The 15,067-nt window shown below is 37.1% G+C and overlaps 1 protein-coding gene across 2 annotated transcripts in view; it reads right to left on the bottom strand.

The window, feature by feature from the left end:
• The window catches only part of ephb3a (eph receptor B3a), a 49,245-nt gene that overhangs the window by 8,510 nt on the left and 25,668 nt on the right, over nucleotides 1–15,067 (bottom strand). The window contains exons 13-16 of one of the 2 annotated variants that reach the window (XR_010891893.1): nucleotides 12,474–12,689; nucleotides 10,345–10,494; nucleotides 9,773–9,966; nucleotides 3,251–4,317 (exon numbers count right to left, since the gene is read on the bottom strand). Coding sequence is in view for 1 of the 2 variants with exons in the window: in XM_067362379.1 (XP_067218480.1) it covers nucleotides 4,209–4,317; nucleotides 9,773–9,966; nucleotides 10,345–10,494; nucleotides 12,474–12,689 (669 nt within the window). In the remaining variant the exon portion in view is untranslated. Of the gene's footprint in view, nucleotides 1–3,035; nucleotides 4,318–9,772; nucleotides 9,967–10,344; nucleotides 10,495–12,473; nucleotides 12,690–15,067 lie in introns of those variants that run through there. The other variant, XM_067362379.1, reaches the window with a different exon arrangement.

Genomic DNA, 15,067 nt, shown 5'->3' with positions numbered 1-15,067 from the left:
TGTGGAATATGGTTTGTTTATAGCATATTTAAAGATGAGTGCTCTGCAATGGTCCCTCGTGAGCTTCCATGACATCAGGGTGACAATTAAGGTGCTTACGTAGACAGTAGTCAATGAGGCAGCTCACTAGGTTTTGGAACAAAGCTAATGTATTTCCACCACCCACACTAACACTCTCCCTTCCTCTTTTGCAGATACACACAAATAAACACAAACACACAACCTCCCACACACACAAAACCCACCACCATCTTAATGAGAGTTCATGCATTGTGATTATTACTGCACTTTTGGCCCAAACAGTCCCTCTCTCTTGATGAGGCAGCAGCAAAGGCAGATACGTGGATTTCAACCTCTGGGCGAATAACTCCGCCAGTAAAAGAGCCTGATGTGCAACCAATTCTGCTGCCAAGCTGTTCTCTCCGATCTGCAGGCTTGCACAGAGCGGCCAGCGTAATTGGAAAGATCAAACGTGCTTTTGTGCAGCACGGGGAATGCGGAGCTTTGCTGCGGAGGGAGATCTGACTTGGGAAATCAGGGAGATACACAAGAGATAGAGAAGCTCTGATCACGCTGACAAACTGCCTTCCAAGTCTGCTCGTAAAGAAATAAGCGCTGGCGATTCGGGGGGATTATACTTTATTATATATCAGGCGAACTTGTGGATAATTGGATGTTGGACATCACTGTGCACATGGAATGCCGTTATGTTGGCAGCACTGAGGAATCTTCAATGAAATTAGATCATCAAATTAAAAATTTGTGTCATAATTAAAAGTAGTTAAACTATACAGTCAAGCAACTCTTTTGAAAAAAAAAAACAAAAAAAAAAAAAACAAAAAAAAAATATCAAAAAGAAGACTGGAGCCAGTTTAAGCAACATTTGAATAGATAAATTTAAATATATATATATATATATATATATATATATATATATATATATATATATATATATATATATACAGGTGCATCTCAATAAATTAGAATGTTGTGGAAAAGTATTTTTTTTATTTTTTTAAATGTAAAAGTATTACATTTATTTTAGCAATTCAACTCAAATTGTGGAACTCGTTTATCAAAATAAATTCAATGCACACAGACTGAAGAACTTTAAGTCTTTGGTTCTTTTAATTGTGATGATTTTGGCTCATATTTAACAAAAACCCACCAATTCACTATCTCAATAAATTAGAATACTTCATAAGATCAATAAAAAAGGATATTTTAAACAGAAACGCCAGGCTTCTGAAAAGTATGTTCATTTCTATGCACTCAATGCTTGGTTGGGCCTCCTTTCGCATGAATTACAGCATCAATTTGCCGTGGCATGGAGGTGATCAGCCTGTAACACTGCTCAGTTGTAATGGAAGCCCAGTTTGCTTTGATAGTGGCCTTCAGGTCATCTGCATTGTTGGGTCTGGTGTCTCTCATCTTCCTCTATGGGGTTCAGGTCTGGCGAGTTTGCTGGCCAATCAAGCACAGTAACACCATGGCCATTGAACCAGCTTTTGGTACCTTTGGCAGTGTGGGCAGGTGCCAAATCCTGCTGGAAAATGAAAACAGCATCTCCATAAAGCTTGTCAGCAGAAGGAAGCATGAAGTGCTCTAAAATATCCTGGTAGACAAATGCGTTGACTGTGGACTTCAGAAAACACAGTGCACCAACACCAGCAGATGACATGGCAGACAAATCATCAATGACTGTGAAAACACTGGACTTCAAGCAACATGGTTTCTGTGCCTCTCCACTCTTCCTCCAGATTCTAGGACCTTGATTTCCAAATGAAATGCAAAATTTACTTTCATCTGAAAAGAGGACTTTGGACCACTGAGCAACAGTCCAGTTCTTTTTCTCCTTAGCCCAGGTAAGACGCTTCTGACCTTGTCTTTGGTTCAGAAGTGGCTTGGTACGTGGAATGTGACAGTTGTAGCCCATTTCCTGAAGACGTCTGTGTGTGGTGGCTCTTGATGCACTGACTCCAGCTTCAGTCCGCTCCTTTTGAAGCTCTCCTAAGTTCTTAAATCGGCTTCGCCTGACAATCTTCTCAAGCCTGCGGTCATTCCTTTCACTTGTAAACTACCACACTTTTTTCTTCCAGTCAACTTTCCATGAATATGCTTTGGCACAGCACTCTGCGAACAGCCAGCTCTTTCAGCAATGACCCTCTGTGGCTTACCCTCATTGTAGAGGGTCTTGATGATCGTCTTCTGGACAACTGTCAAGTCAGCAGACTTCCCCATGACTGCTGTTGGGATTACTGACCTAAACCCAGTATTTATACCCCGAGAATGGCAATTTAATAGAACTTGAAATTAAATATTCTAATAATTTGATGACAGATTTTTTATTTTTTATTTTGATGAGCAGCCAGCTGTAATCATCAAAATGAAAACTAAAAAGGAAATATTTTACTTTATGCCTAATAAATCTAAAATATATTTAAGTTTTACTTTTTGAATTAAATTACAGAAAAAAAAGTTTTTATGATATTCTAATTTATTGAGATGCACCTGTGTGTGTGTGTGTATATATATATATATATATATATATATATATATATATATATATATATTACATATACCTGTTCAAATGTTTCATACCAACTGCAATATTAATATAATACTACTAATAATATATTATATGAACAGTTATTAACAATATTAATAATACATGAATAAATAAATGCATTCATTAATTAACAATAATAATAAAATTAATGGATAAAATAATTCCTTACATAGTTAAAATCCTCTCTGCAGGGAGTGCAGGGACGACTGGATAAATTTAAATGAACTGCCTGAATGAACTGATTCACTAGTGAACTTGACTTCCTAATCATATGAGAGGGAATATTTGAAGGGAAAATGTAATTTGATTATTGTCTATTGCTGCATGTACAATAGAAACCAGCAATGTAACATTTTGTTGCACTAAACATTGAATATAGTATATTGGAACATTTCAGGTGTCATGGGTCTCGTAAATCAGCCATTATAATCATGTCGATGACTCTTCAGTTCTTATGAGGCATTTATTTACACAGTTATGCATATTTAAACAGACTGAATTAAAATAAGTGGAATATTCATCAAACAACAGCTCTCAAGTCAACCTGTTGTTGTCTCCTCTCTCAAATAGGTTTGAGTTTTGAATATGGCATGCATGTAAAGCTGCAAAGCTTGACTGGCTTACTCAAGCACACATTAGCATACTGTACACACACACACACACACACGCACACATACATACAGATTCCCCTTTCGTTCACCAGGAGAGGAAACAGGAATTCTTAAATCACAGTCCGAAGTCCTCCACGTGGAGAAATCTCTCAAGAGCGTTTCATGGAAGACAAAATACAACAGAGGTAAATAAAACACCTCTATTGCATCGTAACAATCCACTTCTTTTAAAGTCAACTTGCCCTTAAAGTACTTTCCATTCTTTGAACATTTTCTTGTCTCTTTCTGAAAGTTACAATTTGAGTCCATCCTGCCCAGTTTGAAACTTTCATGTGTTCCACTCTTCTCTTCCTTTCTTCAATATGAAGAAAAGATCAGAAGAAACAAGTCTTTGAGGAAAAAAAGCGGCAAAATACCCTCAAGCCAACATCAAAACAGTCCCGGCTTACATTTAATACATATTTTAAACATTATTACAGTTAGCTTATAATTCTCAAGTCCGTCTCATGGTTTGTGGCCTCGGCAAATGAGAGGAAAAATGGAAGGGATTTAAGTTACGGAAGAGAGTGATTGTTTTTTGCCAATAGAGAAACACATGCACACATGCAAACTGAACCTGAGAAGTAGAAATGCTGTCAATTTAATCCATGTAATGAAAATTCAGTGTAAACACGAGAAAGTCATGACAAAAGGGAGGGAAGGAACAAAGACGATTGCCTGAGGCACCATCATACAGAATTCCAATTAACATGTGCTGTGTTTTCCCAGCACTCTCCAGGTGCTCCATACACAGGCAGCCCGTCAGGCCGATACTGTTTTCCATTGGACACGCTGTAGTTTTCCACAGGCTCCTTGGGAGGGGTGCGACACTGTCCCAAATTGTATACAGGTTTTCCATTGGCTCTTCAAGCAATAGTTGGCTCCAGTAATTTTCCATTGGCTGTCTATGGATTGTCCCAGTCAGGTTTGCTCTTCAAACGAGATTTTGATGCTAGCCTGGAGGCTCAGCAGGTGTTTTTTTTAATCAGTCAAACCCGTATGGGAAGAGTTTGGCTCATTTGTTGTTTCATGTCTTGTGCATCTTCTATACTCTTCCTTTGGTGGCCCGGCAGGGTCCCGCCAATTCGACAGAGATCACTATAGAGATGGAAATACAAAGAAAAAAATCAGCTATTGCAGGAAACATTGACACTGAAGGTTTTCATTTTGAAGAATAGTTCACATGACACAGCAATTCTATGATTATTTAATGTCAAAGAGGAATTCAAATTGGATTTGAATTTGTCACACCCCACCAAATGTTTAATTGGAATTTGAACATGAATGACAGTTAAAGGATTTATATCTGTCTGTCTGTCTATCTTTCTCTCTCTCTCTCTCTCTCTCTCTGTAAAAAAAAAATGCAGTTACACAAATAAGTACTGGGTAATATCTTCGTAATTACTATAAGGTTTAGGGATTAGGTTTAAAATAGTTTTGCTATAATAAGTACATGTACATACCAAGGACTATAAAAATAGGTAACAATTTATTTTAAGGTGACTTATTACACGTTACTGCAAGTAATTACTACGTAACAGTAAATTATGCATAATTACAGGTAACTAACCCTCAACCAAACCCTAACCCTAAACCTAACTGTAACTCTATAGTAAGTACATGTAGTCAATTAATATAACTCGGTATTTATTTGAGTAAGTACAATGTAACTAGGTCACCTTAAAATAAAGCATAACCTAAAAATAAATGGTTACCATGACAGCATATAGGTTTGTAACAACATGACATTAAACAATGACATTATTTTCATTTTGGGGATAATTATTCCTTACATTTCCATTAAAAGACGGCCAAATACATGCTCTAATTTAAATGAGGATAGTAATCACACACACAGACACACAGATGTCTCTGGAGATTGGATCATGGCATGTCAACAGCCCGACCAGGGCTGCTCGTGCATACAGATGAAAACATAAATGAATCATACACAGGCCATCAGCATGCGGCGTCACGCGGAGGCATGACGCACCGGCACGCGTACATACTCGACCACTGGACACGAGGCTCCACTGCCGGCACATTAAAAAGCTCATTAGCTGACTAATTAAAGTCATTGCTCTCTTTTAGCATCTCTTCCATCTCCCTTATTAAGCTCTCTCCGCCACCTCCGCTAGCCCTATTCTGAACTGAACCAGCTTCCCCAGCGAGCAGACACAGCAGCCAGTGAAGAGGAAAGGGCACTGCACTGTGTGTAAGTCAGCCGTTACTCCGTTCCCAAGACGGTGCGGTTCAAAGCGCTCTAGGCTAAAGCAGCGAGTTTACAAACGCAAGTGAAATGAGCGTGCTTATTTTGACTAAGACTCAGCAGAGTTATAGATTGCATTTATTTGCTGGATAATTTATGTGGTTGAAACTGCTTATCGTGAGTAGTTGGGTGGGGGGAAAGCCGTACGCGGTAAACAATAATTTGCATTGTGAGGCGTGGGAAGGGGTTAGCTTATGGTGATAGCTGTTTTGCTGCACGTGTTCAGTTTAAAAATTCAGCTTGTGCTTTACCCGTAGGAAAGAGAGATCTCTTTTTAATATGTCGATCATTTCTCCTAGACTGCAATGAAATGGAATGGAGAGCAAAGTCTCCTGCTTCTCAGATGTTTCTCGCTAGTAATATCACATCTCCTCTCAGTAATGTCTCAAACTGTGCTTAGATTTACCATGATCAATCAAACGTCAGAGATCACACTATGAACTAACATTTCCCATTACCCTCACTGTATGTCACCATTTCTATTCTGTTTCTGTAAAAAAAGGTAATTTTGACTTTTTATCTTACAGTTGCAACTTTATTTAGTCATTCTATCATGATAACTCTCAGAAGAGTTTAGCATGGTAAAGGATTTGACAATGTTAATGTATTTGGTCTTGGAGGAATAGATCTGCTACGCTCCTGCTGCTGCTGATTATTGCTGCGTCAGAGCAAGTACTTGCTACTGAAGACTTACTAAAGACTAAAGACTTGCTACTGCCAATACACACACAAACAGCAAGTAAGACATGCTGCTGCTGTACAAATTGCATATATGAAATTACCTGTAGCAGATCTATACAGGTGGAGCTGGGAAAGGTGGAGGTGTAGCAAACACTGATCAACTATTTAAATGGTGAACAGCAAGCTCATTGGCTGCAGATGCAACAGGAACCATTCAGCTTGTGTCATGTAGTTAATGATATAAGTCTAAGGTGTCCCCTGAATGTGTCTGTGAAGTTTCAGCTCAAAATACCCCATAGATTTTTTTTAATACATTTTTTTAACTGCCTATTTTGGGGCATCATTAAATATGCGCCAATTTAGGCTGCGGCCCCTTTAAATCCTCACGATCCCCGCCCCCAAGCTCGCAACTATAAAACAGGGCATAAACAAAGTTTACACAGCTAATATAACCCTCAAATGGATCTTTACAAAATGTTCGTCATGCATGCTGTATTGATGCGTCGGATCATGTGAGTATAGTATTTATTTGGATGTTTACATTTGATTCTGAATGAGTTTGAGGCTGTGCTCCATGGCTAAAGCTAACATTACACACTGTTGGAGAGATTTATAAAGAATGAAGTTGTGTTTATGAATTAGACTGCAAGTGTTTAAAACTGAAAATAGCGACGACTCCATGAATATAGTAATAAACGAAAGTAACTTTAACCACATTTAACAGTACATTAGCAACATGCTAACGAAACATTTAAAAAGACAATTTACAAATATCACTGAAAATATCATGATATCATGGATCATGTCAGTTATTATTGCTCCATCTGCCATTTTTCGCTGTTGTTCTTGCTTGCTTACCTAGTCTGATGATCCAGACGTTAATACTGGCTTGTCTAATGCCTTGAACATGGACTGGCATATGCAAATATTGGGGGCTTACATATTAATGATCCCGACTGTTACGTAACAGTCGGTGTTATGTTGAGATTCGCCTGTTCTTCTGAGGTCTTTTAAACAAATGAGATTTACATAAGAAGGAGGAAACAATGGTGTTTGAGACTTGCTGTATGTCATTTCCATGTACTGAACTCTTGTTATTCAACTATGCCAAGGTAAATTCAATTTTCAATTCTAAGGCACCTTTAAACAAAGCCCCAGCTTTCAAATTGTGTAATTTTTAAGAAATTCAAGCAATAAAAAAACATTTTGCGGCTCGTGAACCGATCATCTTTTCCTACCAGTTAATTTTTAGCATCAAATAAACATGAATGAATATGAGAAGGAATGTTGTTTCAAATGCGGAAAGATGTCAGTACACACCATTTTTCAAGTTCAAGTCCACTGAGGTTAATCTTCTAACTCCTGACTGCTTTGTCAGACAAAATGGTGGATTCGGTGTTATGATTCGTTAGATCGCTTGTCAATCAAACTCCTGGCAAAGGGAATAGTTCAATAGTGACTACTTCTTAAAATGTTTACTTTATATCGCGTAAAGTGACTGTCACACAATTCTGACTTGTAATTGCCATTTTAAATTTCACAATTTGACTTTCTTGTAATTGCGACTTTATATCCTACAAAGTGACTGCATGTCGCAATTGCATCTTTGATTCTTGTAATTGTCCTTTTAAATCTCACAATGTGACCTTGTCTTGCAATTTGTCTTGTGATTTTATTTCTTGTAATTTCAACTTTATCCCCCCTTTTTTACAGACAAGGCTTAAGCTAGCCCTAGACTAAAATGCATGTTTGAGCTGTTTTAACTGAAAACAACTTGCACTGACAGATCTTAAAGGTGCCCTAGAACTTTTTTTAAAAGATGTAATATAAGTCTAAGGTGTCCCCTGAATGTGTCTGTGAAGTTTCAGCTCAAAATACCCCATAGATTTTTAGAAAATAGATATTTAGAAACGAGCCGATTTCAGGTTGCAGCCCCTTTAAATCGCGCGGTCTCCGCCCCCTCCCGAGCTCTCGACCCTATCACAGCATAAACAAAGTTTACACAGCTAATATAACCCTCAAAATGGATCTTTACAAAGTCTTCGTCATGCATACTGAATGCATGCGTCGGATTGTGTGAGTATTGTATTTATCTGGGTGTTTACATTTGATATTGAATGAGTTTGAGGCTATGTTCTGTGGCTAACACTACACTGTTGGAGAGATTTATAAAGAATGAAGTTGTGTTTATGCATTATACAGACTGCAAGTGTTTAATAATGAAAATAACGACGACTCTTGTCTCCGTGAATACAGTAAGAAACAATGGTAACTTTAACCACATTTAACAGTACATTAGCAACATGCTAACGAAACATTTAGAAAGACAGTTTACAAATATCACTAAAAATATTATGTTATCATGGATCATGTCAGTTATTATTGCTTCATCTGCCATTTTTCGCTGTTTTCCTTGCTTGCTTACCTAGTCTGATGATTCAGCTGTGCACATCCAGACGTTCTGCCCTTGTGTAATACTAACTGCCCTTGTGTTATACCTCAATCGTGGGCTGGCATTATGCAAATATTGGGTGCGTATACCCCGACTGTTACGTACGTCGGTGTTATGTTGAGATTCGCCTGTTTTCCGGAGGTCTTTTAAACAAATGAGATTTATATAAGAAGGAGGAAACAATGGAGTTTGAAACTCACTGTATGTATTTTCCATGTACTGAACTCTTGTTATTTAACTATGCCAATATAAATTCAATTTTTAATTCTAGGGCACCTTTAAAATATGTTAATGTCATTATTTTGTGTCAAGATACACACCAGTAATGTTTTTTTTCTAGGGTACGTTTATAAAAGCTACTTAAATATCTGAATTGAATTAATGCATAATCCTGGCTTAGTCTAAGCCCTGTCTGTGAAACTGGGCCATTATTGCCTAAAGTAAAAAAGCCACCAATTTTCTTTATTACAATACAAACAGAAAATACAGGAAATATGTACACAACATTTCAGTATTTGTGTGACCTCCTGGACTAATTCCAAATCTGAGATTTTGAAAGCCTTCCAGTTCTTTTCCATTCTATTTAAGTTTCATAGAGCCGTGGTTCCTGCTATTGCTCAAGAGTAAGGGGACGTCACTAAATACTTGCCACAGCCTATAGAAGTCTTTTTTTTTTCTTCTTCAGATTTTTATATTCTAATAAAGAGACTAAAAAATAATTAGAAGGTCATTATACCATTGCTAAAACAACATCTAATGGTGGCCTAAGACTTTTGCACACTACTGTATATCTCACAATTGTGACTTGTAATTGACATTTTAAATTTCACAGTGTGACTGTCCAGCAACTGTGAGTTTGTTTCTTGTGATTGCGACTTCACATCCCACAATGTCACTTTTTATATCACAACTACAACTTTCTTTCTTGTTATTTAAACTAAATATATTGCGTAAAGTGGGGTAAAATGCCGTGCTGTCAATAATACTCTGACAATATGATGGATTTGACGAAATAGCAGTAACGATGCACTCTTCACCACATGCTCTGCCAATTGCGATTTCACAAACTACATTTCAGCAGAAAGATCCGTCTTTTCCTTTAAGTCAAAGCCCAAATTGACCCGTGTCTAATCTGGCTGTTTTTTGCTCACCCTGAGTGTGTACTGGTAAGCACTTTGAGGCTTGCGGCGTTGCGGAGGAGCTTGTCAAGTGTGCTGACGATCTGTCCGAAGCGCGGCCTCATGTTCCGCTCCTTCACCCAGCACTCCAGCATGAGCTGGTGCAGCACTGCGGGGCAGTCCATGGGAGGAGGCAGCCTGTAGTCCTGCTCCACTGCGTTCATTACCTACAGCATCAACAGACAGAGCAGTTACACTGTCCTTTTCCATTAGGACAAACTCGGCAGTAAGTTTTATTAGGCATACAGTATGCGACTGGAATGTTACAACAGTTAAACCATAATAAAGACTAATAGGGTTGAAAAAACCTTCATAAGAGCATCTCAGAATAAATATCAGTGTGCCTGCAAAATATGATATATTATCCTACCTTTTATTTATAGTAATTTACATAATTGTAACATTATTGTAATTAACTCTTAAAGATATCCTAAACATCCACCTTCTTTTTATTTATACAAAATCTAATTTCTTACTTGTCATTTTGGTCTGAAATGTGACCTTAAACACAAGATTCATGAGATTCACATTAAAAATTGACATACATCTTGATTGCTCATGTCCCAGTATGGCCGCTCCCCAAACGACATGACCTCCCACATCACAATACCGTAACTCCACACATCACTGGCAGAGGTGAACTTCCTGAAGGCGATCGCCTCGGGTGCAGTCCAGCGGATTGGGATCTTTCCCCCCTACACGATAACACACCATTAAATTCAAACACAGACTTTAAAACCAACGACATGGCTGGAATCTTTAGCTGCCTAATTAGAGCGAAGACTCTGCCCCAACTCACGGCTTTCTTCCCACAGGGTACCATCGCTGGGTTCATTAATCTAAGATGAAAACCAGTAAAAATAAGATGGCAGAATTCTAACTTTAAACATAACAGTTTGATCTATCCCTGAAACAGACAATGTGAACAGGGAAGCTAATCAATACACTAATCCAAGCAAAGTACGAGCTAAACGAACATACTAGCGCTACATCTTCACTTCTACTAATATCGAGTACTAGCATGTCCATAAATGTTTACTCAACATTTTTAGCCAAAAGATTCTAAAAATAAAATAAAAAGAAATTTAATGGGATTCTAGTCATTTAATTCCCTTATCTGTAGCCTATCACGTTGGACACATTGAACAAGCCATCACGTACTGTACTGACTACTTCCATATGTTTCCAACAGACAGAGATAGAGACAGGCTTCTTCCACATATCAAGTATGCCATCTGTACTCCTGATTCTGATGGTCAAGGCTGTTCTTATCAATTCTTAATGCACACTGTATCTGTAAAGCACAGATATCGTAACATTTCTGTCTGGCACCTGGATAAAATGTTCTGAATTCACTCAAAGCTAACAGACATGGACTAAAATCCACAACAATTATTTCATTTCAGTTGTTTAGGTTAATATACTAACAAAAAATACCAAAAAGTACCAAACATGGTTTTTGGACATGTATTAAGTGCATAAATACCACAGCATATGTAAGCTATCATAGAATTCTTTACCTTGTAGGCTTGTACTTTAAATACCAGGGTATTCACTATGGTAATCATTCAGTATCATGGTGTAATGACGTGACGGGTTGTTTTTTTTTTTTTGTCCAAAGGCCATAGTACATCCAAAGTATGTAAGGTAGTACAACTAGATCTCTTTTATTGAATCCAAAAAGCTTTAATTATATTTTGCTACATATAAAGTATTTTAAAGAGTTTGAAGTGTCAAAAGGTAATTCGGTTTAACTGTCCAAAGGCCAATAAAGCCATTTAATTTGTAATTATAATATCTTAAAATGTAATAAATGTATATATTTTTTTATTCTGGCATGATTTTATTTGAATTATGCATAGAATTCGTTGCTTTGTTATGAGAAAAAATATGTGCGGAAAAATGAATTTCATTGATGTCATTCGGAGTAACCAATACAAAGGGACCATTATGGATCAAGTCATGTGGACAATATCATGTGAGATCATTCAGACACCTGCAAAGGACCACATGGTCATGAAGCAAAGTAACTAACTCTCTCTTAGCTTTTTGAAAAATTCATGTTTTCACTTGCTCATACGCATGTCCCGAAACATCAGGTCATTCGGTACAACCGCTATAAAACATGGAACATGTAATATTTTAAAAACTTGTACTAAATATAAAATGATTGATTGTCCTTTTGCTAGCTAGCTAGCAAGATATCAGCCTGTTAGCATTGTTTGAAAATATCGTCGTTCGGTATAACCAAAAGTGTCATTCAGTAAAACCGAAATTTTGGTCAAATTTGGTCCATCTTGCAGAAAATGACAAAAGCAGTGTTAACTGATTATAAAATCTTATATTCTCATTGTTAACACTTAATAAAACATCAAAATTCATCAAAATATATCTCCATTATTTTTAGTTAAAACCCTTATACATCAATTAACTGATATAAAATTAGCATGGTATTATAATTACATAACATAAAGAGTGAAATAGTTGTAATAAAAGATTTTATACTTTCATCTTTAGTCATGTACTGACTATTAATTTGTTCATTTGTACAGACAATATACTTTAAGATAATCTACAATAATGGCTTAGTGGGTTGGAGGATTTGTTGGAACAATGATATTTCATTATTGCCTTTGTATTATTATATAAAAAGTATGAGCTTATCTGAACTCACCAATGAGCTGGTGTAGGTGGGATCTGATGAGTTATCATCTAAAAAGCGAGAGAGGCCAAAATCGGACACTTTGCACACCAGGTTACTGTTGACGAGCACGTTGCGAGCAGCCAGGTCACGATGGACATAGTTCATGTCGGAGAGATACTTCATGCCAGCTGCGATCCCCCTCAACATGCCAACCAGCTGCGTTACAGTAAACCTGCCATCGTTCAGCTGAGTGGGAACAGTACAATAAAAGAGAGAGAGTGACATTAACAGATGTAAACATGACACCACCCCAGTTCTACACGTTCTAATCAGCCTGACTTTGACAGTGCCATTGGACTAATTCCACTCGCAGCAGCCCGTAATCTTCTTCATATTATCAGAATGCCAATGCTATGAAGACAAAACTCCACAAAAGCTAATCCTTATGGAGGAATTTCCTTCGCTGATACTTGAAAGCATAATTCAATTACACACTTCACATAGAATATCAAAACCACATGTTTTCATTTTCATATTCTGAATAGAGAAAAACTAAAGCAATGTTTCTCTGGTGGGTCGCAGTCTGTTCTTATAGGATCACAGACGGCGGGGATAAAACAGTGCTAATGCTAATTATAAAATACAAATAACCACATTATTGTACATAGTTTGGACAGCAAAATAAATAGGCTTATCAACAACAGTTTTTGCTGTCAAATCAATGGCTGTGCATAAAAGGTGACTATATTTGGCACACATTAGAATATGACATTAAATACAGCTTCACAAGCAAAACAAAGATGGTTTGCGAAGTGTTTAACAGATATATAGAAATGAATAATAAACCAATATTGATCAAAAGTGACAGTAAAGACATTTATAAGGTTTCTATTTCAAATGAATACTGAATTTTCTATTCATCAAAGAAACCAGGAAAAAAGTAATAATGATTTCCACAAAAATATTAAGCATCACAACTGTTTGATAATGATAAGTAGTATCTTGAGCAGCAAATTATCATATTAGAAAGAAGTGACACTGAAGACTGGAGTAATTATGCTGAAAATTCAGCTTTGATATGGCAGGAATAAATTACATTTGAAAACAGATTCAAATAGAAAATGGTTATTTTAAATAGTAATAATTTTTCACAAATTTTAGTTTCACTGCATTTTCTTTTAATACAGCATCCCTCTCTATATACTTTTGTTAAAAAAAATAATAATAATTTATCCTTTATTGAGGCTTTATGTCCAATGTAAAAATGTAATGCTACTTTAATGCCTCAGCCCAAGTTCTGCTGCTGAAGAAACCTCTGAGAGGAAATTTCACAAGTCTACTGTTCACAAATAGCACATGGTTCATGTAAAGCCTCGAAGCAAAAGGACGTCTGTAGGCATTCTCACTTGGTTTGGCTCCAAATGACGATAAACATTCAACTACAAGATTTTGATGTGGATGCTTTTTTTCTTCTTCTAAAGTTGAAGATGAATCATGCCAAAGCTTGTTCCTATGGATATTTTTAGAAGCGTGTTTGTGTGTATGCGTGGAAATGAGTGTGCTTGTGTCCCTGGCTGGACTTTGTGCGAGTACAAGCTGTGCCATAGGAAGATACCGGGAGGTGCGGGGCTGGTTGGGTGGGCTTTAAGTTGTGTCATCGGCTGGTGGTCAGACAGAGCAAAACCATCCCACCTCTGGATGTCTAAGCTCTTAGTGTTTTGCATTGACTGCGTGTGTTGGTTAAGGTTCTGAAGTTCACACTGTTTCTCAAGTGTTACTCAGCTGAAGGATTACATAAAGACTTTAGTTTACTTTGGTGTTTTAAAGATTTTGAAAAGCCAGATGTTGACACAAGGTCAAATGAGGTTCTATCTGAAGAACCATGAATAACTGTTTAATGCTGAGGGGTTATCAAATTCCCCTGTCAGCACGAAAGAAGTTCTTCCTGACAAGAGTCTGGCTGCAGATTTATGCAAGGGAAGTTTTGTAAAGTAATGTGACGTTTTTCAAACTGAAACAGAATATTCAATGGGACTTGATTTTATCCATCGGGAATTGATTGAACAAGTTATTACATTTTGATGAAAGATTATGAAGCCAAACTTTCTTCTTAGCACCAGGGGTGTGACTAGGCAAAGCCCTGAAGTTTTTCCAAAAGCTGCGTTTGTTCTTTCCAGCTTGTTTTTTTTTTTCAAATGCTGGGTCTTTTTCTTTCATTCTTTTAATGTATGGACTGCAGCAATTTTTATTGCAATGGCACTTTATTTAATATGCGATTGATGTATTTTAACACCACATCTAGGCCGCAAGTGAGCAATGCAACACGACTCAACATATTCTTTCCTTTTAATGGCAGTGCTTTAGTTTGTCGCACAGCATCGCTAGCCATATAAACAGGGTGCTTTACTATACGCTTTTAATTTGTGTAACAGGGTCTCAAAGACATGGTCCGTGGGATGGTTGGGGAGATCAACATTCATTACATTATATCGATTTATTCTTATTATTTATTTATATTTATTATATAAATGTTTTGATTTTTAGTTGTATGTCATAGCTAAAGTTGTATGTTTTATGCACAGCACTGGCCACTTGCTTTTCATTCAAAACTGACACAATCGTTC

This window comes from Chanodichthys erythropterus, chromosome 16 (assembly GCF_024489055.1).
Source record: "Chanodichthys erythropterus isolate Z2021 chromosome 16, ASM2448905v1, whole genome shotgun sequence".
Taxonomy (NCBI): Eukaryota; Metazoa; Chordata; class Actinopteri; order Cypriniformes; family Xenocyprididae; genus Chanodichthys; species Chanodichthys erythropterus.
This window is presented reverse-complemented; position numbering and strand designations above follow the sequence as displayed.